The 24,795-nt window shown below is 39.2% G+C and overlaps 1 protein-coding gene and 1 long non-coding RNA gene across 12 annotated transcripts in view; one reads left to right on the top strand and one right to left on the bottom strand.

Annotated features, from left to right (window-relative positions):
* The window catches only part of ARHGEF12 (Rho guanine nucleotide exchange factor 12), a 162,624-nt gene that overhangs the window by 48,869 nt on the left and 88,960 nt on the right, over positions 1-24,795 (bottom strand). For 9 of the 11 annotated variants that reach the window (XM_017343044.3, XM_017343054.3, XM_008260587.4 and 6 more), the window contains 7 exons: positions 19,296-19,394; positions 18,589-18,638; positions 15,108-15,165; positions 10,324-10,502; positions 8,998-9,075; positions 8,682-8,801; positions 6,981-7,121 (listed from right to left, as the gene is read on the bottom strand). In XM_017343044.3, the coding sequence (XP_017198533.1) occupies positions 6,981-7,121; positions 8,682-8,801; positions 8,998-9,075; positions 10,324-10,502; positions 15,108-15,165; positions 18,589-18,638; positions 19,296-19,394 (725 nt within the window). The remainder of the gene's footprint in view (positions 1-6,980; positions 7,122-8,681; positions 8,802-8,997; positions 9,076-10,323; positions 10,503-15,107; positions 15,166-18,588; positions 18,639-19,295; positions 19,395-24,795) is intronic. The other 2 variants (XM_008260615.4, XM_070047280.1) reach the window with 1 other exon arrangement.
* LOC138843468 (uncharacterized) lies at positions 2,275-3,967 on the top strand. Its single transcript, XR_011378171.1, has 2 exons — positions 2,275-2,766; positions 3,067-3,967. It is a non-coding gene; the product is annotated as an uncharacterized lncRNA (long non-coding RNA).

Raw genomic sequence — 24,795 nt, 5'->3', positions numbered from 1 at the left:
CTTCAGGCCTGGGAGTTAGTTTTATATCAAATAACTCTAATTCAATATATTACATATCTCAAAATCTCAAACTCATTATGTCAAAACAAACTATCTTTATTCATATGCTTCAATCCCTGCCTTTCTAAACTATCCACTGTAAATTATGAGTATTTTGTCCTATTAATATGAAAGGAATTAAAACTGTATTTTTCTGTCACCATCTCCCATGAAAGCTGCTAAACAGACCTTCATAAAATTCATATGACATGTTTGGGATGACCTCTTTTGGGGGCTGAGGAATTCCCTAAAGCAATGAGGCATTCTAACAGAGCAACTGAAAATGATGAACAAGAGGCTGGTGGTATAGGAAAGGAACGTGTCTTCTATGAACACACCACAATATCACAGGTCAGAGAAAATAGCACCTTTCAATGAATGATTCATCTTGAATAAATGAATGACTCTAGGTTTTAGATAAGAGATATAAAACTAGAAGAAGCTTGTCATAAAAAAAACAAGGAAGCCTTCTAATACTGGAGAGTTACGTCAAAAGGGTAAGAGACAAAACATGAGGCTCCCACTGACCAAAAATGGCTAACTCATGTTAGAATGTGAGTTCAAATATTACACACACACACACACACACACACAACCCTTTCATGAGTCACTCGGGTTTGTTAAGGTAGCTACTTTTTTGAAAAGGAGAAGATTCTTTTCAGATTCCTCCTTGCAGAAAGTCAAACAGAAGATTTTATCCTTCAGCACCTGTATAAGCTATATGTTAGAGTTACCTGATAGCTATCAAGGGAAACTTTTTTATAAAACAATTCCTTCTAATAAACACAGCAAGAGTGACAAAATTGTAATACCATCCTTTGAAACTCACAATTAAATAATGCATGCAGCATTTTGATTATCAATGGCACACAAGAACATTACATGAAAGATTGAAGGGGTAGGCATTGTGGCTTGGGACACCCACATCTTACAGTGCCAGTTCAAGTCCTGGATGCTCTGCTTCTGATCCAGCTTCCTGCTCATGCATCCTGAGGAGCAGCAGATGATGTCTCAAGTGCTAAGGCTACTGCCACCCACGTGGGACAGAGATGGAATTCCAAGCTCTTAGCTTTGGCCTGGCCCAGCCCTGGCTGCTGCAGTCATCTGAGGAGTGAACTGGTGAATGGAAGCTGTGCTTTCTTTCTCCCTGCCTCTCTCTCTGCCTTTCACGTACATGAATATAAAATTAATAAACATTAAACAACAAAGACTGATAAGAGAATTTACAATGAGGAAATCACACTGACATCACCTTAAACAAACCACAATAAGAAAACCAGACCTCTTGGTGTGAAATAACAAGATGTATACAGCACTATCTATGAATTCCCGCCAAACAACCATCAAACCTTAATCTAATCAAGAATCTAGATCTAACTATCAGTTTTCAGGAAATATGGATAGAGCAACAGGTTATACAACACCATGAAAATGTAATTACAACGTAGTTGGTTTACTGGCTATATGACTCAATTTCTTTAACAAAACATAAAGGTAAGAAAAAAAAAACCAGGAGAACTACTAAAAATTACAGAGATGGGGCTAATGCTGTGGCATGCTAGGTTAAGCCTCTACCTGCAGCACTGGCATCCCATATGGGCACCAGCATGAGCTTCAGCTGCTCCACTTCTGATCCAACTCTCTGCTAATGGCCTGGGAAAGCAGCAGCAGATGACCCAACTGATCCTATGTGGGAGACTCAGAAGAAACTCCTGGTTCCTGACTTCAGAAGGGCCCAGCTCTGGCTATTGTGGCCATCTGGGGAGTGAATGAGTGGATAGAAGACCTCTCTCTCTCTCTCTCTCTCTCTCCCCCCCCCCTCTCTTTCTATAACTTCACCTCTCAAATAAATCTTTTAATAAATCTAAATAAATCTTTTAAAAAACATCAGAGATGTAAAATGGCTTAACAAAAGGCAATATGAAGATCTTGAATAGATTCTGATTCAAATAAACTGTAAAAATATCACTGTACAATTCAAAGTGTATGTTAAAAAATTTAATTCTTTTTCATGTTTATTTTCAATATGTGTAAAAATATCACTGTACAACAATTCAAAGTGTATGTTAAAAAATTTAATTCTTTTTCATACGTTTATTTTCAATACGTTTAAAAGGCAGAGAGAGAGAAAGACAGAGAGCAAGAAAGCCAGTTCATCTGCTGGCTTGCCCCCCGATAGCTAGGGCTAGGCCAGGATGAAGCCAAAAGACCAAAACTCCATTTGGGTCTTCCAAGTGGGTAGCAGGGACTTAAGTATTTAAGCTGCTGCCTCCCACAATATACCTTAACAGGAATCTGGAACTGGAAGCAGAACCAGGACTCCCAGGCTGTCTGTTCTAGGATGTAGAGGCCCCAAGCAGCGTCTTAATGACTGTACCAGATGTTCACCCCAGAAAAATATTAACTCTTAAGGTTTGATAATGACATTATAGCTATATTTTGACAACATTTTTCTCTCTCAGTGAAATAATGCTGTGAATTTACTTTGCATCTATTTCCATTTTATGGAAGGTATGAAAAATAGAAGATCTGGACAAAGTAAGGGAACATGTATTGATACCTGCTGAGGCTGGATTATCAGGAACATGAGAGAGATCATTATGCTACACTATCTGCTTTTGAACATGCTGGAGAAATTTCCAACTTCTTCAAAATAGCCATAAATTGAAAATCAGAGAAGCAGATGCTCTGAATGTTAGGTAACTTGTGGTCAAGTTACTTCTACTGGTATGTGAGCATTCTTTAAACTTTCTTTCTCCAAGGAGGGTTAAGCATGTGATTATAAAGAAAACTGAAAGCATGTTGTTATAAAAATCAAAATAAAAATAAGGAAAGGAGAAAGAGAGAAGATGGGAGTGTTTTTTATCAAAATAAACTTATCTTGCAATCCCATTTTCCCATACAATTTTTGAAGTACTCTTGTGTGTTTTTGTGTGTGTGTGTGTGTGTGTGTACAAAATTTCTATAGATTTACACAATATTTGCAAGAAACTGAAAAGGAAAGTAACATCAGACCCCTCTTTGCAGGTGCAGAAAACAAGGACCATGAAGGTAGGCAATTCCTTCAAGGTACATGGCTGACCAGTAGAAGTTGTGATTCAAACGTAAGTCATCTGATTTAAAATTCAACCCACTTTTCAAATGGGCCTGTGATTTCTGAGGAAGCCTTCCTAAATAAGTGGATTTTCAAAATCACTGACATCTGGCCCTTGAACCTCTGAAGCTTTTATTTTTTTAAAAGATTTTATTTATTTGAGAGGTAGAGTTACAGACAGAGAGAGGGAGAGACAGAGAGAAAAGTCTTCTATCTGCAATGGCCACAACAGCAGGAACTGAGCTTATCTGAAGCCAGGAGCCAGGAGATTCTTCCAGGTTTCTCATGGCAATGCAGTGGCCCAAGCAACAGCTAGGGCTGGGCCAGGCCAAAGCCAGGAGACAGGGACAGGAGCTTCTTCCGGGTCTCCCATGTGGGTGTAGGGGCCTAAGGACTTGGGCCATCCTCCAATGCTTTCCCAGGCCATAGCAGAAAGCTGGATCAGAAGAGGAGCAGCCAGGACTTGAACCAGCACCCATAAGGGATGCCAGCACTGCAGGTGGAGGAGGATTAGCTCACTAAGCCACAATGCCGGCCCCTGTTAAGAGAATTTAAAAGAATATGTCTAAAGCATTAAAGACAAGCTCTAGCAGAAAGTACATACTCAGTAAGTGGGGCAGGTAAATAAATAAACTTAAAAAAAAAAAAAAACACCACAGTGTTAGCCATTCAACGTATATTTGTCAAGCAGTCTTCTTTTCTGACAGATCTCTCTTTTTCTCTAATTCATTCTCCACATTATCCTATTTCTGATGGTGCCTTTTTTTTTTTTTAAGTTTTATTTATTTTGAAAGTTAAGAGTTACAGAGGAGAGAGGGAGAAACAAAAAGAGAACTTCCACCCGTAGGTTCTCTGGGACAGGCAAAAGCTAGGAGCCAGAAGCTGCTTCTGGGTCTCCCACGTGGGTGTCTGGGGCCCAAGCACTTGGGCCATATCCCAGTGCTTTTCTCAGGGCAGCATCAGGGAGCTAGGTGGGAAGTGTGGCAGCCAGGACTTGAACAGGAGCCCCCAGTGCCTCTCTTCTGCTACAAGATTTTGTTTTGCTGCTCATTCAGATGCTTACTACATAACAATTACATGCCAGTCTTAATTCATTGGAATGCCTACTTCTTTACCCACTAATTCATTCCTTATTTTTAAAAGTTGTATTCTACTATAACATTTCTCTAACTACAACGTACATTCAAATTTCTCATCTGTATTCCTGTTCTGAATTTTTATGCTTTGGAAATAAGAAGTACGATAAAAGAATCCCTGGGCTCTCAGGGGAACTTCCCACCTGACAGCAGAAACAAGCCATGAACTTGACAGAGGAAGCAGAACCTAATCAAAAAGAATGAGAACAATTCCCAAAAGTAGCACTGCTAGATCAAGTTGAAGCCCACTATAATCTGTACTCAAGACTGTTTCAAAAATAATCAGTAGCCATTTCATCCATAATCCTAATTCATCAGGATGCCCTAAAATTTTCATGGTTTTCCCAAAATGCTATGTTTTCACACCCCAGTGCCCTTGTTCATATTTGGAGTACTAATACTTTGGGGTTAGACAGAGATAGAATACTTACTGCATGGGTAAGTAACCAGTACGAAATTTGGGCAAGTTGATTAAATCATTTTGGCGTCAATATTTTCTTCTGTAAAATTACAATAACAATAGTACTATTTCATAAGGCCATTTAGAGAATTAACTAAGATAAGGACTGTAAAACATTTATCACAGTGTATGGTATCTGTGCCTGGTATATGGTAGCTATTTTAAATTTTTTTTCTCAAGTTAAAATTAAAATTTTCCATTAAAACCTTTAGCCAAGCCAATCACAAGACTCCTTTAAGGACTTCATTTGAAAAAAAAAAAAAAATCCTCAAAGTTTCCTTGCATGAGAAAGTGAGTCACTCGGCCTGAGCCTCAAAAGATAGCTGGAATGATGGCTTTAACCGTAGCTTTCAATTTTTCACTTTAAACCACAACCTTCAATAAGAGAGAAATTTCATATTGTTAACCAGCATGTACTGTGTATATACGACAAGAGTCACAAGAAGTAACACTTCTTCCACATGCAAAGCATCTGTATTTTCTATTCTACTCTTTAAAAAAGAATTCTAGTCACAACCCACCAACTTGATTTCATGACCCACAGTTCCAAAAACCCTGGCTTTATCTATTTTGCTCATCACTTTGAAAGAGGGTGACCTATTTTTAAATCATTATTCTTATCATTGCATAAATTTTAAAACTACTAAGTAACACTAAAGTCAGCTTTTAAATTTTCATATTACTATGATACTGCACCATATTCAACTTAAAATATGTTATTAACATCACCTTATCCATGTTCATCTGGTAGTTCCTGGACGAATCAAGGAAATGCTGTTACTAAACCTAGGCTATTAACTGAAGTCTAGCTAACAGGACTGAAGCTTTTCCTCTTTGTAATGGCAAAGTGCCCCATGATTCAAGACTGAGTCACTCTGACCACAAATGGAATATTGACATGCTCTGAAAGATATCAACAGCCGGCCTCTCGGTTCAGTAAGAAAGCACTGGCATTATTAACTCCTCTACCCACAAGCAAGACGCTTGCTGGGAAATTCCATCCCCGCAAAACAAACCTTTGGCAATGGATGTTGAAGGGAAAAAGTGACCTCTGAAATTAAAAAGCTTAAATACAACAGTATCCAGAATTTCTGCTAATCAAATTGCTATACTGAAGACTGGGATGAGGGCCAGCACTGTGACACAGTAGGTTGGGCTGCTGCCTGAGACACCAGCATCTCATATGAATGCCAGTTCACGTCCCAGCTACTCCACTCCAGCTCCCGGCTAATGTGCCTACAAAGACAGAAGATGGCCCAGGTACTTGGGCCCTTGCCACCCAAATGGGAGACTCAAGGAAGCTCCTGGCTTATGGATTTGGCCTGGCCCAGTCTCAGCCTTTGCGGCCATCTGAGGAGTGAACCAGAGGATGGAAGATATCTCTCTCTCTCCTCCCTCCCTTCCCCTCGCCCCTATCCATTAACTCTGTTTTTCAAATAAATAAATCTTTTTTAAAATATTTATTTAGGCCAGCGCCGCGGCTCACTAGGCTAATCCTCCGCCCGCAGCACCGGCACTCCGGGTTCTAGTCCCGGTTGGGGCGTGGTTCTGTCCTGGTTGCTCCTCTTCCAGTCTAGCTCTCTGCTGTGGCCCGGGAAGGCAGTGGAGGATGGCCCAAGTGCTTGGGCCCTGCACCCACATGGGAGACCAGGAGGAAAGCGCCTAGCTCCTGGCTTTGGATCAGTGCAGTGCGCCGGCTGTAGCAACCATTTGGGGAGTGAACCAACGAAAGGAAGACCTCTCTCTCTCTCTCTCACACTAACTCTGCCTGTCAAAAAAATATTTATTTATTTGAAAGGCAGAATTAGAGAGAGGCAGAAGCAGAGAGAGAGAGAGAGAGAGAGAGAGAGAGAGGTCTTCATTCCACTGCTTCACTCTCCAATTGGCCACAATGGCTGGAGCTGTGCCAACCCAGGCCAAGAACTTCTTCTGGTTCTCCCACGTGGGTGCAGGGGCCCAAGGACTTGGGCCAACTTCTACTGCTTTCCCAGGCCACAGCAGAGAGCTGGATCAGAAGTGGAGCACCCAGGACTCAAACCGGTGCCCATATGGGATACCAGCACTGCTGGTGGCAGCTTTATCCACTATGCCACAGTGCCAGCCCCCATAAATAAATCTTATTTTAAAACACAAAGACTGGGATGGTAAACAGTGAGCAATAAGACACCGCTAAAGCATGTAACTTCAAATTAAGAAAAGGGCTGTAAGACATAATCCAAGAAGATAATGATTTAACGTATTTAATGCTTACATCTGTGTTGTCACTACTCGGCCGAGAAGTATCTCCACTGCTGCAATCAGTCCTGCTCAGTCCATCTCCAGGATCCACCTCTGCATCACTGACTGTCAGGGCATCACCTAGAGGCCTGGAGGGTGTAACTATGGCTCCATCCTAAAAGAGATCAAAGGAACACACACAAACACATAGAAGAAAACTTCGATTATTGACTGTGTAAACAAAGTGGCACTACAATCTACATGGAGTACACAAAAAGTTGGACACTCTGATGTGATCAACAATGCTTAATGTTCTATCAGTAAAAAGCACAAGCAACTACTAAATTCTATGATTCTAAAATGCCATAACACTTCCAGTTAGGGAAAGTATTATTTTAATGAAAAGAAAAGGTCCAACTTCAAAATATAGCAAAAAGATAAACCAGCTTGTTAAATAATTTATGTTATCTGCTCATTAGTAAGGATTATTATACTATAACTCTGGTTAACTGGCTTCCAGTGCTTCAGAGTTTCAATAAGTTGCCAATTCTGGCACATAATGTGGTAACAAATTATTAATAAGCTTTTAGATCAGGAATCACATTTTTAGTGTTGGATCAGGATAAGAATGGGGTCTTTTCTCAGTGATAAAAACATTAAAACTTTCAACATTACTGAGGCATAATACTTAAAATGTGACACAGCAAGTGGAACTGAAAGGAGTAAAAAATAATAATGGGTAATGAAAAGCACACTAAACAGGAAGTCAGGAGACCTTACATACCATGTGTGGGTGACTTTGGGCAATCATTCAGTTTAGGACCTACTTTTCTCAACCACAACATGATTTTTTTCACTTGAAAAATGAGCAGATTAGGCAAGCATTAGTTCTGTGAATACGTAGTTTTCACTTCAGACCTAACTCAGAAATACCGACACATCAACAGCTTTCACTCATTTTAAATGCACAGGTAATCTGTCCATTTTGCTTTAAGGTGTAGTATAAGGAACTTTCCTTATCCCAAATATGAGTGTTACAGAATATAAGCCTTGGTTGACCAAGAAATGCATAACTTTTTTTCTGATGAGACCATTATCTTCGTGACTTACATCTATATAGAGAATCGTAACCTCTATTTAAAACTACAAAAAAAAAATTACATAGTTATTAAGGGTATGAATGTGCTTTGAAATCCTCAGACCAGATTTGAATTCTAGTCCTATCATTTTTAACCTACGTCACTGACGTCAGACCAGTTACTTATCTGTGTTTCTCTAGGTATGTGTGTAAAATGGGGGAAACCACAGGACCTAATTTCAGAGGGTTATTGTGCAGATTAAGTAAGAGAATGTTTGTTCATGTGTTCATCACAATGCATGTCAATTTATAAAATATTGTATCCATCCTTCTTAAAAGCATATCAACTGTCATTCTGTATAAAGATCTCAGAATGAACCACAAAAATTAAAAGTATTTAAATACAGTTTAGTAGTCTGTCACATCAAAGCAAAAGCATTCTTTTTTTAAATTATTATAGAACAGAGAAAAGTGATATGAGCAAGCAAACAATCAGAAGCCCACACTTATTTTTGTTAATTATCCTATATAGGACATCCTGCTGTCCTATCCTAGAAAAATAACTTTTTAAAAAGGCGACTGCAACATTCTCTGACACATTCCCAGAAGAAAATTCTCCTGCAAGGAGTCGGGTAGCATGTGTACCAGTGATGCTACCTGAGCAGGGCCTGTGGCTTTGGATAACTGCTCTTGCAGCTGAGGAATGTGTCTCTTGGCCTCTTGGATCTCTTTTAGCAATCTTTGGACAGGTGTTCGGTTGTAATCTTCCTGCAATAACTGAAAAGTTATAAAGATATTTTGAGAATTAATTACGTATGTCAAGAAAATATAGAAAAAATCTATTCTTAATCATTAAAAGAACTGATGGCATTGATTACAATACTGCTTGACTGTGATTATGATAAATACCAACTCAACTATGCCCACTCACATTTTTACTGCCCTATACACAGTCCTATTTCCATTTTAGTACCTGTAGCCGTTCCTGTTCTTTCTGTAACATTTTTCTCAGAATTTCTACTTTCTGGTTATGAACCACATTGTTTTCCTCCTAGGAAAAGATAAAAACAAACAAACAAACAAACAAAACCAATACAGAAAAGGTGAGGATAAAACAAACAGAGAAAACAAGATACACAATTTTCTGTCTCAGTTCCAATTATCAATACCAGTTAGAATTATCTTTATTCCCGGTGGCTATGAGGACAGGCTTTTCCATGTGACATGTACCAACATAAAAGGCTCTAGGGAAATGTCTGCCCTTCTGTTTCACTTTTACTAAACTATGTTCAAGAGAACACTGAGTATCAGTATTAGGGGGCTGAAGTTGCGGTAGGTACAACAGGGATACGCCTCACCTCCTCTGGATCTTTGTGTGGCTCACATTCTCAGGACTCCCCTAAACTAGGAGCACTGTTTTCTAAGCCATCTTTCACCACCTCTCCTTGTTTCACAACCCTATAATATTTTAACAAATTAGTCTTCTTTATAATCTTGTTATAATCATGCAACTCTCTTGCTCAAAAAAATACTTAAATAGATTCCTATGGCTTACTCTCTTTACAGATAATTAGTCTCATGGTTGTGATTTTTTTCCAAGATATAAAGTCAATCTACTTTTTTCAAGCTCATCTCCCCATACATACATCATTAACAGATCCTAGCCAAACAGAAGCCCTGGTTACATTCTCAAAAACATTGGTGCTTTCTTGACTCAGCTTCTCTTTATTCTACCTCTACCTGGGTTGTCTTCCTCCCCACTCCACTGGTTAAATAATACCAGCATTTCAAGGATCAATTAAAATAAAACCTTTCCATAAAGGCTTTCCCTATCACAACCACAAGTGCATTTTCTGTCCTTTGAATCCTCATAGAACTTTGTATTTCTTCCTTACTTGTATAAACTTGATCCAATTTCAGTCAACAATGGCTTATTAAACACCTATTATAAAACAAGCAGTATTTTTGTCATTGGGAAGACAATAGGAAACAAACAGAAAAGCCTGGTCCTCCCAAAGTACACATTCCAAGATGACTGAAGACCTTAAACAAAGAATATCTTAGTATTTTTATGGGTGACATGTTGCTTTGTATTTGATAAATGTTTAATATTTGTTTAATTAAATCTGCTATGATGATATGCTGCAATCATTCCAAATTATTATATAATTTGTGTATTAGGAAATGACCTTCTGGAATCTTAAATTTGTTTTTCATCCCAAAACATTAAAACTACTAATATAAAGCAAAGGCATCCTTATACAATAGGGCATTGATTAAGCAATTTTCCTACTCTTACCCCCATAAGCACAGGACTAGTGATTCTCTCCATATTCCCAGATGCTCCAGGTGAATGAGGGGATGTCATGACAGGAGACATATGTCCAATGACTGATGGTTCTACTTCAGAATCGGCGAGCGGAATCTGGGGCGACCCAGGTGGGCGTCCCTGAACAGTGAGAGCTACATAGGAACCAGCTTAGGACAGGCAGATGGGAGAAAGGGAAGGAAAGGAAAAATACTATTGTCAAGAAACATTTTATAACATTTCACTACTTAATCTTCAACCCTTCTAAAAGACCCAGTTATGTGAAAAAGTCCCATCATTTGCTAATAATGGCTCCATAGAAAAGAAATCCAATCTGTCATTTCCCTTTCGTAACTGCTCTAAAAATCTAAATGAACAATACAGCTTGCAGACAGCAATTTATTACTACTCATAAGATATTACTTAGAAACAAATACAATTTCTAACATCAAGGCTGGCATTCTGGCGAAGCAGGTAAAGCTGCTGCCTATAATTCTGGCATTCCATTTGTGCGCAAATTCGAATATTGGCTGCTCTACTTCCAATCCAGCTCCCTGCTAATGCAGCTGGAAAAGCAGCAGAGAATGGTTCAAAGTCTTGAGACTCTGCACCCAAGTGGCAGACCAGGAAGAGGCTCACAGCTCCTGGCTTTGGCCTGGCCCAGCCCTGGTTGTTGCAGTCATTTGGGGAGTGAGCCAGTGGATGGAAGATCTCTTTGTCTTTCCTCCTCTCCCTCTGTAACTCTGCCTTTCCTTTTTTTTTTTTTAATTTATGTATTTTTATTTATTTTATTTGAAAGGCAGAGTTACAGAGAGGCAGAGGCGCAGAGAGAGAGAGAGAGAGAGAGAGAGAGCATGTCTTCCATCCACTGTTTGACTCCCCAGAGTCAACAGTGCAACAGCCAGAGCTGCACTATCTGAAGCCAGGAGCCTGGAGCTTCTTCTGGGTCTCCCACGTGGGTGCAGGGGCCCAAGGACTTGGGCCATCTTCTACTGCTTTCCCAGGCCATAGCAGAGAACTGGATAGGAAGTGGAGCAGCCGGGTCTCGAACCAGCACCTATATGGGATGAAGGCACTGCAAGCAGAGGCTTTACCTGCTACACCAAAGTGCTGGCTCCTCCGTCTTTTCATATAAATAAATCTTAAAAAAATTTCTTAACACCAACAATATATTTTCCTAAATTAGAGAAGAGTTAATGTCAACCATCTATTAATTACTATGTTCAATTGATTTCCTAAATGTAAATTCTTACATCTATATATTTTTAAATGATACTAATTAATCAGGATTTTAAAAAATACTCTACAATATTAGAATATAAGCTGTAACTTTAAATTAATTTTACAAAATAAATAAAACCAAAAAAATTCCAAAACTATCTCATAAGTAATGAATTTAAATTGAAAAAGTTTGGAGGAGCTGATAGAAACCCACCAGACATTACAGGGGGAAAAATATCTTGAAAGCAAAATTCAGCACAATCAGATATTCATTAAGTGATTAGCATCAAACAGAAAATGTTCCAATTAAATGACTTTTCTAGTCAAAATGACAAAAACACGTAAACAACAAATCCTTTCTCTTAGAATTTTCATTAGAACTTTTAAATGTACTTCACATTTATCTTCAAATTTAACTCTCCCATGGAACTCACACCAAATATTTCACAGTGTTTTGAGGTTCTAAAAACAAATTTTGTTACACTAAGTCATAAGTGCTATGATTTGAGGGAATTCTAAGCATAACATTTTTTAAGGCTTTTCAATCTTACTGCGCTCTTTCAAAAAGTCACCTGTGAAAGGTCTTCAAAAAGTTCATGAAAAATGAAAAAAACTGCATGGATTTCAAAATTGCTTTACACAAATTAAACTCCTCTCTTAATTCCATTTATCCAGAAGCCTTTTGAAGAAGTCCTGTATTGCATCCTACTTGACAACGTGCTTACCTTCAACGCTTCCAAGCTCTTCCCTTCCCTTCTTTGGCTATTTCTAATTGCTCAGATTTGAAATCATTTTTACTATGCTGACGATATGCATTAAAAAGTAGTGCACAAGAAAGCTCTGTCACAAGGATGCACAGGTTTTACGTCAAATTTTTATCAGATTTTGGATATTCAGTGTTACATGTATTTAACCTTAAAGTTTTTAGTTATGCCCTAACTTTTGGATAAGAAATCTACAGGGTACTTGAAATGAGTTCATGCATATTACGAAGAAACTATGCATGCATTAAATAAACTTATCCTTTTTTTAAGGTAGAGCAACAGAGGCAGAGAGAGAGAGAGAGAGAGAGAGAGAGAGAGAGAGAGAGAGAGAGACAGAGGGGAATCTTTTATCTGCTGGTTCACTCCCTAAATGCCTCCAACTGCTAGGGCTGGGCCAGGCTGAAGCCAGGAGTCTGAAACCCATCCAGGTCTCCCACAAGAGTGGCAGGAGTCTACCCACTTGAGCTATCACTTGCTACCTCCTTGGATAACATTAACAGGAAGCTGGATCAGAAGCAGAATAGCAAGGACTTAAACCAGACACTCCAAAATGGGATGTGGGTATCTCACATGGCAGCTTACCCAGAATCAATTAAGTTGCTTAACTTAAGCAATAAGAAGGCCAATAAATAATTCATTTACTGAATTTATTCTAAAGATGTCCATCCGCTTAATAAGACAGAATTAAATAAAAGTGATTCTGCTTGACTACAACTATCTTCTGCAAAATAATCAGATGCAGAAGATCCTACATATTTTTTAAAATTTTGTTCAGTTTAAACTGTCTTTTACCTTTAAGAGACATAATTACAAATACGTAAATCTCAAGCCAAGCCGGAACAAAGAAAACATAGTGCTGGCACTCTAATATGATTTACTGTATTTACTTCTATTACAATTGTCATGTTATAATTTATTCAATAAAGAAAGCAATCAGAAAAACAGAATCTTCTGGAAAGTAGGTGAGACTAAAGACTAACCCATAAAGCCAAATTGAGGCCTGTGTAGACAAGGTTTGATGGACTCTGAGATTCAAAATCTCTACTCCATCACCACTTGCATGTAAAGTGCACACGGTCTCTGAGCATCTCCCTCCTCCAGTGCAGATAAAACTGAGGCCCTGTCAGTGGCTGTGGCCTGGCCTGCCCACGTCCCATGGCCAACTTGGACAGTGTGGTTTCACCTCTTGCCCCAACTCTCATCATACTGAGCTTCAGTTTCTCTGTGGAACACTAACCCTGCGTGGGCTACTCACATGAATCTAAAGACTCATATATGCTTTTTTTTTTTCTTAAGATTATTTATTTTGAAAGAGTTACAGCGACAGAGGGAGAGACAGATAGATATTCCATCCACTAGTTCAATCCCTGGATGGCCACAATGGCCAGTGCTAGGTCAGGCTGATGCCAAGAGCAGGAGCTTCATCAGGTCTCCCACATGGGTAGCAGGGGCCCGAACACTGGGGCCACCTTCTTCTGCTTTTCCCAGGCTATTAGCAGGGAGCTGGATTGGAAGTAGAGCACCCGGGACACAAACTGGCACCTATATGGTATGCTGGTGCTGCTGTCGGTGACTGTACCTGCTATGCCACAATGCTGACCCTGATCTTAAGTTTTTTTTAAAGATTTATTTAGTTACAGAGAGAGAAGGAAAAGCAAAGAGAAAGAGATTCACTCCACAAATGTCCAAAACAGCCAGGGCTGTGTCAGACCCAAGCCAAGAGCAAGCAGCTTCACCTTGTTCTTCCACATGGATGCAGGGGCCCAAATATTTAGGTCATCTTTTGCTGCTTTCTCAGGCTCATTAGTAGGGAGCTGGATCAGAAGTGGAGCACCCAGTGACTCATGTGGGATGCTGGCATTGCAGGCAGCAGCTTAATCCACCACACTACAACACCAGTCAGATCATAATTTCTTTTCTTTTCGACAGGCAGAGTTACACAGTGAGAGAGAGAGGCAGAGAGAAAGGTCTTCCTTCCACTGGTTCACCCCCTCAAATGGCTGCTACGGCCGGTGCACTGCGCCGATCCAAAGCCAGGAGCCAGGTGCCTCCTCCTGGTCTCCCATGCTGGTGCAGGGACCAAGCACTTGGGCCATCCTCCACTGCACTCCCGGGCCACAGCAGAGAGCTGGACTGGAAGAAGAGCAACCGGCACAGAATCGGCGCCCCATCCGGAACTAGAACCCAGGGTGCCGGCGCCACAGGTGGAGGATTAGCCTAGTGAGCTGCGGCGCCAGCATAAATTCTTAACCCTGAAGTCTTCCAAAGGAGAAGACTATCCCAGATTTATATAATCATATTACATATCTGAGGGAAAGCGATCCTGCCAGGTGATTTCTAAAGTTCCATTTCGGTTCATGAGGCCATTGTGTCTGATTCCTCCACCTCTTCCCCTGTCTCAGGTGACTCAGGCATCTCTTTAATGTCTATGTATTCAGTATTACCAAGAATGACCGGGCATTACAATCAAATTCATATGTGGAGCTGACAGAAGATAGTTACTAGTAGTTAGGAGTTTTCATCTCAAGACTGTCTTTCAATGTATAAGTCAGCAGTGTCCAGCTAAGGGCTAAATTTGGTCCACAGCCTAGTTTAGTAAATAAAGTTTTAGTGAAAAACTGCCATACCCACTCATTTACATATTGTCTGTGCTTTCATGCTACAATAACAGCCCAACATGGCCAACAAAGCATAAAATATCTACTATTTGGCCCATTACAAAAACTGTGTGCTGATCTTTGCTTTATGGGTTTCAGAAAACAACTAAAATTAAGAAAAGCTTTCACCTACATTTGATTAGCTTCACCACTTCCAAATGGTTCGAATGAGTCACCAGAGTTCCATTCACCTACAAGAAAATTAGAACAGTTAACGTCAGACACATTCTACCGAGACAACGGATACACTGACTTCAGGAATTCTCATATGCAACATAACCAATTACAATATAATGAGCAGGGTTACAATAAAACATGGACATATTTAAATCAACAATCACTTTTATGACTATTCTATAAGGTAGATTCTGCCACAAAAACAAATTTAAACACAAAACAAGACCTTGATATAAAGGAAATCACAACCTACCACCATGACAGAAATATGCCATGAACAGATTCACAAACCCTTACAAGAGTAAAGGATTCTTGCAAACAGCAAAGATCTCTGCTTTTATTAGCAAGTCCTCGATTTGTCAAAATTATAATAAGTCAAAAAAGATAAAAAAAAATCAGTATTTCCACAAAAATACTCAATTTACTTTTGGTTTTCCAAGTATGACTGAAACATTACAAAGAGCATTAATTTTTAGACAGGCTAAATGTAGAAAATGTCACTGAAAGTCTCCAGTAAACTGAACAAATTAAGGGAAAACTATCAAATGTGGATTTAACAATAACTTTGTTATTCCCTCGGAAGCAAAAAAATACTGAAGTTCACACATATCAACATATAAAACAGAAGTAAAAGTATACTCATTATGCCCCCTGGAGATAAAACTGTCAATTATGACATTTGTTTTTGAGAGACTTTTCCAGGAAATACATAACAGATAGATACACAACATACACTGCCTTTCTGCCTACCAAAAAATACTTGTTTCCACTGTATTGTTAATCTTTCAATGTGGGTACATGAAGACCTAATCTATTCTTTATAAAAGCTACAGGTAGAATTTATTTCTATAGTCCTCATTTCATGCACATTCAGATTCTTTAAAAGTATTCAGGGTGATAAAGCTAAAACCAATTTTCCTGTACATATATCACTTCACATCTGTTTACTCACTTCCTTAGAAAAGTTCCTAAAAATGGATTGCTGGTCAAGGATTATATACTTTTAAAAATAAGATTTATTTATTTATTTGAAAGTCAGAGTTACACACAGAGAGGAGAGGCAGAGAGAGAGAGAGAAAGACAGAGAGAGACAGGCAGAGACAGAGACATCTTCCACCCATTGGTTGACTCCCCAATTGGCTGCAATGGCCAGAGCTGAGCTGATCCAAAGCCAGGAGCCAGGAGCTTCTTCCAGGTCTCCCACGCAGATGCAGGGACCCAAGTACTTGGGGCCATCTTCTACTGCTTTCCCAGGGCATAGCAGAGAGCTGGATCGGAAGTGGAGTGGCCAGCACTCGAACCAGCGCCCATATTGGGTGCCGGCACTGCAGTTGGTGGCTTTACCTACTACGCCACAGCACCGGCCCTGGGTTATATACTTTCTTAGGGGCTTTGGCATATATTCATATGCTATGAAAGCGAAATTCCCACCCAGATGGAAACTTATGAGACAAGTCATTTTACCATACCCAAACTATGTCATGTGTATATTACCAATCTTTAAATTTTCTGACAATCAAATATATTTTTCTTTATAACTATCATTTTAATTTCTACTTCTCTGTTATCAATTCAGTTGGACATATTCCCATTAACATGTTTATCTAATAAAATTATTTGCCCATATTTCTATTAGAGTATTCTTTCCTTAGTAATTTAAACGTGCTCTTCACAATTAAGAATATAATGCTCTGTGATACACTTCAAATATTTTTTCCAAACTGTTTATAAAATACATTCATGATGTCTTTTCCTGTATAATAATTTAAATAATCAAATTAATCATCTGCTTCAAGAACAACTACTGACTCATTCTTTCTCCACTGATCAGAATTTACGGTCTTTCTAAATTCCATTTTGTTCCACTGGCAGGTATATGAGTATATCTAAATTAGAGCCAGATAATCTAAATTAATCCACACCATCTCTTCTCATACCTATCCACATACATGACACACTTTTTGCTTTTTTTTTTTTTTAAGGTTTATTTATTTATTTTAAATTCAGAGCTACACAGAGAGAGAAGAGGCAGAGAAACAAAGCAGAGGTAAAGAGAGAGAGGTCTTTCATCCAATGGTTTACTCCCCAAATGGCTGCAACAGCTGGAGCTGCGCCTATCTGAAGCCAGGAGCCAGGAGCTTCTTCTGAGTCTCCCACGTGGGTGCAGGGGCCCAAGGACTTGGGCCATCTTCTACTGCTTTCCCAGGCCATAGCAGAGAACTGGATAGGAAGTGGAGCAGCTGGGTCTCAAACCAGCGCCCATATGGGATGCTGGTGCTTCAGGCCAGGGCGTTAACCTGCTGTGCCACAGCGCCGGCCCCCACTTTTTGCTTTAGCTACTCTTACACCTGTCGCTCCCCCTCTTCGTGGAGGAACGACACAGGACCCTGCGCTGTTCTTTTGTCTGCTCGGCCCTCCCCGGGTTTGCTGCTGGTTCTTCCCGGGTTGGCTACCGACCCTTCCACCTCCGTGGAAGGGCGGTTCCCCCTGCCACCTTCCCCACTTCCGCGGGGGAGTGGCACACCGCTGGCCGGCTCTCTCGGGGGCTGCACAGGTGTTCCTCAGGTGTTCCTGGTGCATGTTGTCTCTCTCCTCCTTTATAGTCCTCTTCCACCAATCCCAACTCTGCTACCCACACGCCGAGTACGCTGCTCTCCTCCAATCAGGAGCAGGTCCTGCTGTTTACTGGTTGAACTGGAGGCAGCTGTGTAGAAGCTGTTTCCTCCTCTCCCAGCGCCATATTGTGGGAGAGCAGATGCATAGAATAAGTCTTAATTCCAGTAACTTAGTCTAGTCCGAGTTGCTCCTAGTTGCTCCCCACAACACCTTTATGAAATTTATTGGGAAGAGTAGTCAGTTTGACAAATAACAATACACAACTATAGTTCTATTTAGTATTTTGATGAGAATTTCTAGCAAATATTAACTTAGAGAAAATAATCTTTAAAATAGTGAGTCATTCTCCTACCCAAGAATATATATGACTCCATCTATTCAAGCTTTTTAGTATGCCCTTCAACAAAAAGAATATTAATTTAAAAACAAGTAAGTACTTTGTAAAAAATATTTATTTTATTTATTTGAAAGGCAGAGTTACAGGGAAGGAGTGAGGGAGTAAGGGAGAGGTATCTTTCATCTGATGGTTCATTCTCTAAATGGCCACAATGGCTGGGGCTGGGCCAGGCAGAAGAACTATATCTGGGTCTTCCATACAGGTGGCTGCTTCAAGGCATATCAGCTTAACTCTGCTGTGCCCCAAAGCCAGTCCCCAAAGTGAATAACTTTTTAGAGTCAACAGATTCACCAAATGTAATGTACTGTTTTTTTTTTTTTTTAATAAAAATCTGAGTAGGAAAAAGAAAATCCCACTATTGCTAATATATGTTGGTTTCTAATCCTACCATAAGTTCCACTAATATAATATAGCCTTTTCTTACCTTGATGATTCGATCACCTGTCTGTACACCAGCCCGCATGGCTGCTCCATCTGTAGGAAAAATTAACCACTTAAAATGTGATTCATTTGCATTTACTGATAATCTTCTTGAAAGACAAGGAGTGTTACTGAGTGGATAAAAACACAGGCTGTAAAATCAGATTCACAGGTCCAAATCCTGTCTCTGCCACTCATTAGTTGAATGATGTCACATTGATTTTAGCTTTTTTTTTTTTTACTGTAAGCCTCAATATGACCTATAAAATAAGGATTAAAAATACTTACCTCAAATTATAGCACCAATATAAAGTATTCAAAATACGGTAATAGCAAAAGATATTAACATTTTGGGAAAAGATTGAACATTTTTGTACCTATAGTCACTTCTTATATCTGTCTCTACCAAAATATTACTGGTAATGCGAAGAAATGAAATTCCAGAAACTTCTACAATAAAGTATCATATCCAAAGAGTCATACAATTCTTCAAACTATGGAAGAATTAGTTTCTTCTATAAAGTACAAAGAAAACCAACAGGAGTAAATTCATTCCTACATTGTGACACTACAAACAAATCCTAGCATAATACTACATATGACCGGTAGTCATGAAATTATTCTGTTTGGGGCAACAGATACTGTTTTAGCTCTTCTATTCTTATTCTGTTTGCTCCCAAGAGACAAAACTGTTTGAAAAAAATGCCTTGCCTTCTTTTACAGACTGTACGAAGACGGGATTGTCTCCACTGACCGTCAACCCAAATCCATTGTCATCTTTCTGGATGATCACACAACGCTGAACAAGACCTGTGTAAGAACCACAGGGTAAAGACAGAAGGGAGAGAAAACAAAAAGGAAAAGACAATAATTATATATTAATAATGAACTGTATCCTACCTAGAGAACACAAAGCAGCATATTTAAACCAATATATAAAATAAAAGCACTCACATCCAAAACAAAACAAAACACAAGAATCCTAGAGTCACATAGACTGGTTTCTCATTGGAGAGGGAGAGTGGAATTGCTACAAGATTAAAAAGAGCTATAGAAAACTGGAAAAGATGAGGTACTAGAGGTGAGACAGTTAGAAGGAAAACCTATTCACATCTGCACTATTTCTTGGTAATGTAAGATCCTTTCCTACCACCCTGTGTTTTAATTCGAGAAAGTCTAATGTTTAGAGGCATAAGGCAACAGTATGGTTTGGATATGGTATAAGTAGTCCCCAAGGCTTCATGTGTTGAAATGTAATCTCCATTGTGAGCTACAAAGAAGGTGGAAGTTTGGTTGGAGGTGGGACACTTAGGAAGAGATTAGGATTAAATAAAGTCATTATGGCAGAATCCCCATTGAATCCTACTGGCTTTATAAAAAGAGGGAGAGAGATGAGCATTTTCTGTCCCTTGCCATATGATGTCATGGACTTCCTTGGGACTGTGCCAACAGGAAGGCCGTCACTAGATGAGGAGCCTAAATCTTGTACCTCCAGGACCATAAGTCAAGATAAATCTCTTTTCTTTTTAAAGTAGCCTGCTTCAACTATTTTATTATAGTAATGAAAAACGGTAGTACAGGCTAGGAGCACCCCAAAGAAAATTCTGGACAAATTCAATCTTATTATCAGGAAAACAGATTGTCAAAAGAAAGGAGGTACTGGCAGGGTACCTGCAGCTATTCTTCCAAGAGAAAAAAAGAAAGCAAAGAAAGCAAAGGGAAGGAAAACCTTAAAGAGGAGAAAAAAGTAGAAAACGAAACTGTGAGCTCAACTATTTCATCTCTTTTATGTACTTACCTGATGCTCATAGAATAGTTTTCCTTCTAGTAAAATAGCAAATAAAAACTGTCAAGGCAAGATGAAAGAAAAAGGACTCCAACCATAGGAATAGAAATATCCCAGAATAGAATCCTGTTTTATTCTGTTTTATCAAAGATCTGGTCTGAAGATCTTGAACTCTTTGTTAGAGACTTAACACATACTTTCAGCTAACAGAAACAAAGCATTTCACCAAAAACCACTATATAAAACATGTAAAATAGCATAATTATTAGAAAATATAATTTTTAAAGAAAGGCTTTTATGCAATAAGCCACAATCTTAAGCAAGTTTGAGGTACAAGTTAAAAGATATGTTAATGTACATTAATCTACTTTGCCAATAATAACACAACGTGAACATGTAAGCCTACTAAAAACAAAGACTGGAGTAACTGGATCCCCATGAAGCAAACATGAACCTTGAACTTGTATCCTATACAAAAATTAACCCAAAACAGAATATGAGGCCTAAACCTAAAAGCTAAAAATTTTCAGAAGAAAGCCTAAGAGAAAACCTTTGAGACCTTAGGTAGGCACAGATCACTTGGGATGCAAATTTGTTAACTATAAAAAGAGAAAAACTGGCAAAGTGGACTCAAAATGTGTAACATATGCTCTTCTAAAGTTACTGACAAGAAAATGAAAAAGCCAGTCACATACCAAGAGAAAACATTCAAAGTACAATTACCTAATAAAGGGTTTGTATCCAGGTTATTATTTTTATTATTATTTGAAAGATAAGGGTCAGCACTATGGCATAGTAGGCTGTCTCCACCTGTGGTGCCAGCAATTCATATGGGCACCGGTTAGTGTCCTGGCTGTTTCTTTTCCGATTCAGCTCTTTGCTGATGGCCTGGAAAGGCAGTAGAAGATGGCCCAAGTCCTTGGGTCCCTGCATCCACATGGGAGACCAGGAAGAAGTTCCTGCTCCTGACTTCAGACAGGCCAGTTCCAGCCGTTGCCGCCACTGGAGAATTGAACTGGAGGATGGAAGATCTTTCTCTCCCTCTCCCTCTGTCTATAACTCTCCCTCTCACATATATAAATAAAAATATTTTTTAAAAATTGATTTACCTTAAAAAAAAAAAAGGAAAGAGAGAGATTGCAAGACAAAGGCAAACAGAGACACAAGAAATTTCTATCAACTGGTTCATTCCTCAGATGCCAACAACAGCTGGGGCTGGGCCAAGCCAAAGGCAAGCACCAAAAACTTAATCCAGGTCTCCCATGTAGGTGGTAGGAACCCAATCATTTGATTCATCATGTGCTGTTACCCAGGGTCCACATCAAAGGAAGCTAGAATGAAGAGCTGGAGATGGACTTGAATCCAGGTACTCTAATATGGATTGTGGGTATCTTAACCACCAGTCCAAATGCCCACTCCAGATTTAAATATACATGTATATATTCTAAAAACTGAATAATGGAAGACAGAATTTTAAAGGGACAAAGAATTTAAATAAACATCACAAATAATACACATCACTGGCAAATAAGTACATATAGAAGTGCTTAACCTCTGCAGTCATCAGGAAAATGCAAATTAAAACCACAATGAAATACACCTATACACCAACCAGAATGGCAAAAAATAAAGACTGGTAATATCAAGTGCTGGCAAGCTTGTGGAGCAATTGGAACTCTCACAATAATAATGTATTTATACTCTGTAAAACAGTATGGAAATTTCTTATAAAGGTAAACATACACTTACATATGACAACAATTTCACTCCCAAGAGCAATGAAAACTCATGTTCACATAAAAACTTGTGTTACACACAAATTCACAGCAGTGTTGTTCATAAAAGCCAAGAACTAGAAACAACTCAACATGTGAATGGATAAATAAAGTGTGGCATATTCATTCAATAAAATACTACTTAGGAAGAAAAAAAAAAACAACAAGCACAGATGAATCACAAAAACATCACCCTAGGCAAAAGAAGCCAGACACAAAGGAGAGCACATACATATGATTTCAGTATGAGCAGTGGAAACTAAACCACAGCAACAAAAAGCAGAACAGCAACTGTGTAGCAGCAGAGTGGAGAAGAGGGATGAGAATAACCGCAGACAGAAATGAAGAAAGGGTGTTGGGAATGTCCTATATCCGTGTTACAGTCATGGTTATATGAGGACATTGCTTCCCAGAACATAGCAAACTGTAAATTTCAAATGAGTTTATCTTTTTTATATAAATTTTACCTCTATATTTTAGTTGATTTTCCACATTAAAAAATGTGTTATGCCTTAATTCTGGCACCAACTAAACAGTACTTGTATTCACTAATTCATACTTGTAATAGGAGCAGAAGGAAGATAGCCCATCAGAATGCAACATTTTTCTTCTATTCAACGTTGCCTCCTTCAAGAAATTAGGAAATTAGGAGCCAATGCTGTAGCGTAGCCTCCACCTGCAGCAACAGCATCCCATAAACGTGATGGTTCATGTTCCAGCTGCTTCTGTTCCAATCCAGCTCTCTGCTTATGGCCTGGGAAAACAGTGGAAGATGGCCCAAAATGCTTGGGCCCATGCACCCACATGTGAGACCTGGCGGAAGCTCCTAGCTCCTGGGCTTTGATCAGGCCTAGACCCAGCCGTTGCAGCCATTTGGGGAGTGAATCAGCAGATGAAAGATCAAATCTCTCTGTCTCTCCCTCTCTCTGTCTATAACTCTACCTCTCAAATAAATAAAATCTTTTTTAAAAATTAGGAAACTATAAACAGGATGAATATGAACACATAAAATAAAGCAAGAAGTATTCCTCAAGGCAGGCATCTGGCATAGCAATTGAGAATGCAGTTGGGATGCTGCATCCCACACTGGAGTGCCTGGGTTTGAGTAACAGCTCCACTCCCAATTCCAGCTTCCTGCTAATACACATCCTGGGATGTGGCAGTACTCAAGTACTTGGGTCCCTGCTGTTCACACAGGAGACAGAGTTAAACCCATTTCTGACCAATCAGTCCTAGCTACTGTAGGCTTTTGGGGAGTGAACTAGCAGATGGGAGGTCTCTGTGTCCATCTGTGTGTCTCTATCTCTCGGCTTCTCAAATAAATGAAATAAACATAACATATTTTCAAGTATTCCTCATAAATTTCTAGTACTTCATAAGATAAATAGAACAGAGAACCTCAAAAAATAAGAGCAGCTTTTTAGATCTTTTTAAATCCATGCTTATTTTCAAAAACATAAATATTTTACATGTACTTCTTTATAGTATTTGAAATTTCAAAATAAACTCTACATTGTACTTTAACATAAAAAATTGGGATGGGAGCTTGGCCTAGTAGTTAAGATGCCATTTGGGATACTCGCCTCATATCAGAGTGTCTGGGTTTGCATCCCACTTCCATTTCCAAGTCTAGTTTCCTGCTGATATGTACCCTGAGGGCAGCAGGTAACGGCTCAAGTACCTTGGGTCCTGCTACTAACCAACAGGGAGATGCAGACTGAATTCCCTGCTCCTGGCTTCAGGTATTTGGAGAGTGACCCAGAAGACAGGAGATCTCTGTCTATATCTCTTTATGTCACTGCCTTTCAAATAAATAAATTCACTTTAAAATAAATAAAACTCAAGGCAATTACAACACTAAATATATTTTTTCACATTATATTCATGCTTCCCACTTCTCCCACTCCCCTTTCATAAGAGCTGAAAATCAGTGAACTAAAGGATTCTAATACTGGTGTTAAAGAGTGCCTGTAAGAGGCCAGATGAAAGGGTAGCTGGAGTGAAGGCATTTGCTAGGTTGGCAAGTCCCATTGGAATATAATGTATACAAAGTATTTATTAATTCCTGACAGATATTAAAAGTTCATAAATCATGATCAGAAGAAGGATGTCCTTGGATTTTCCTGCTCAAAAATTTGTCATTCATCTAACCATGCCACCACTAAAAATCAACAGCAACTCTTCTTATGTTAATAAACTCCTATCATTAATCTAAATTATCTTAGACAATCAAGTACATTTATGTCTCTAAGGAAATTAGTTCTAGATGAGGAAGAGAGAAGGCAAATTCTAAAGAGCAAGATTTCTTGTAAGTGGCTTTAGAAGATGAGAGTTGCAGCCCTTGTCTCTACTATTGAGGAAAAGTGTTTTGTATCTTTTTCCTTTATTTGTTGAACTCTTTACTTAGTGTAGAGTTAATCTTTTGAGTATAAAGTAAACTGAAAGTAGATCATTGTAAAAATTAATGGGGCCAGCTCTGTGGCCTAGTGGGTAAAGCCGCCTCCTGCAATACTGGCATCCTATATAGGTGCCAATTCAAGTCCCAGCTGCTCCACTTCTGAGCCAGCTCTCTGCTATGGCCTGGGAAAGCAGTAGAAGATGGCCCAATTCCGTGGGCCCCCCGCACCCATGTGGGAGACCCGGAAGAAAC

The sequence above is a fragment of the Oryctolagus cuniculus genome, chromosome 1 (assembly GCF_964237555.1).
Source record: "Oryctolagus cuniculus chromosome 1, mOryCun1.1, whole genome shotgun sequence".
NCBI lineage: Eukaryota > Metazoa > Chordata > Mammalia > Lagomorpha > Leporidae > Oryctolagus > Oryctolagus cuniculus.
Note: the sequence above shows the minus strand (reverse complement) of the source record. Positions and strands in the feature narration are given on the sequence as shown.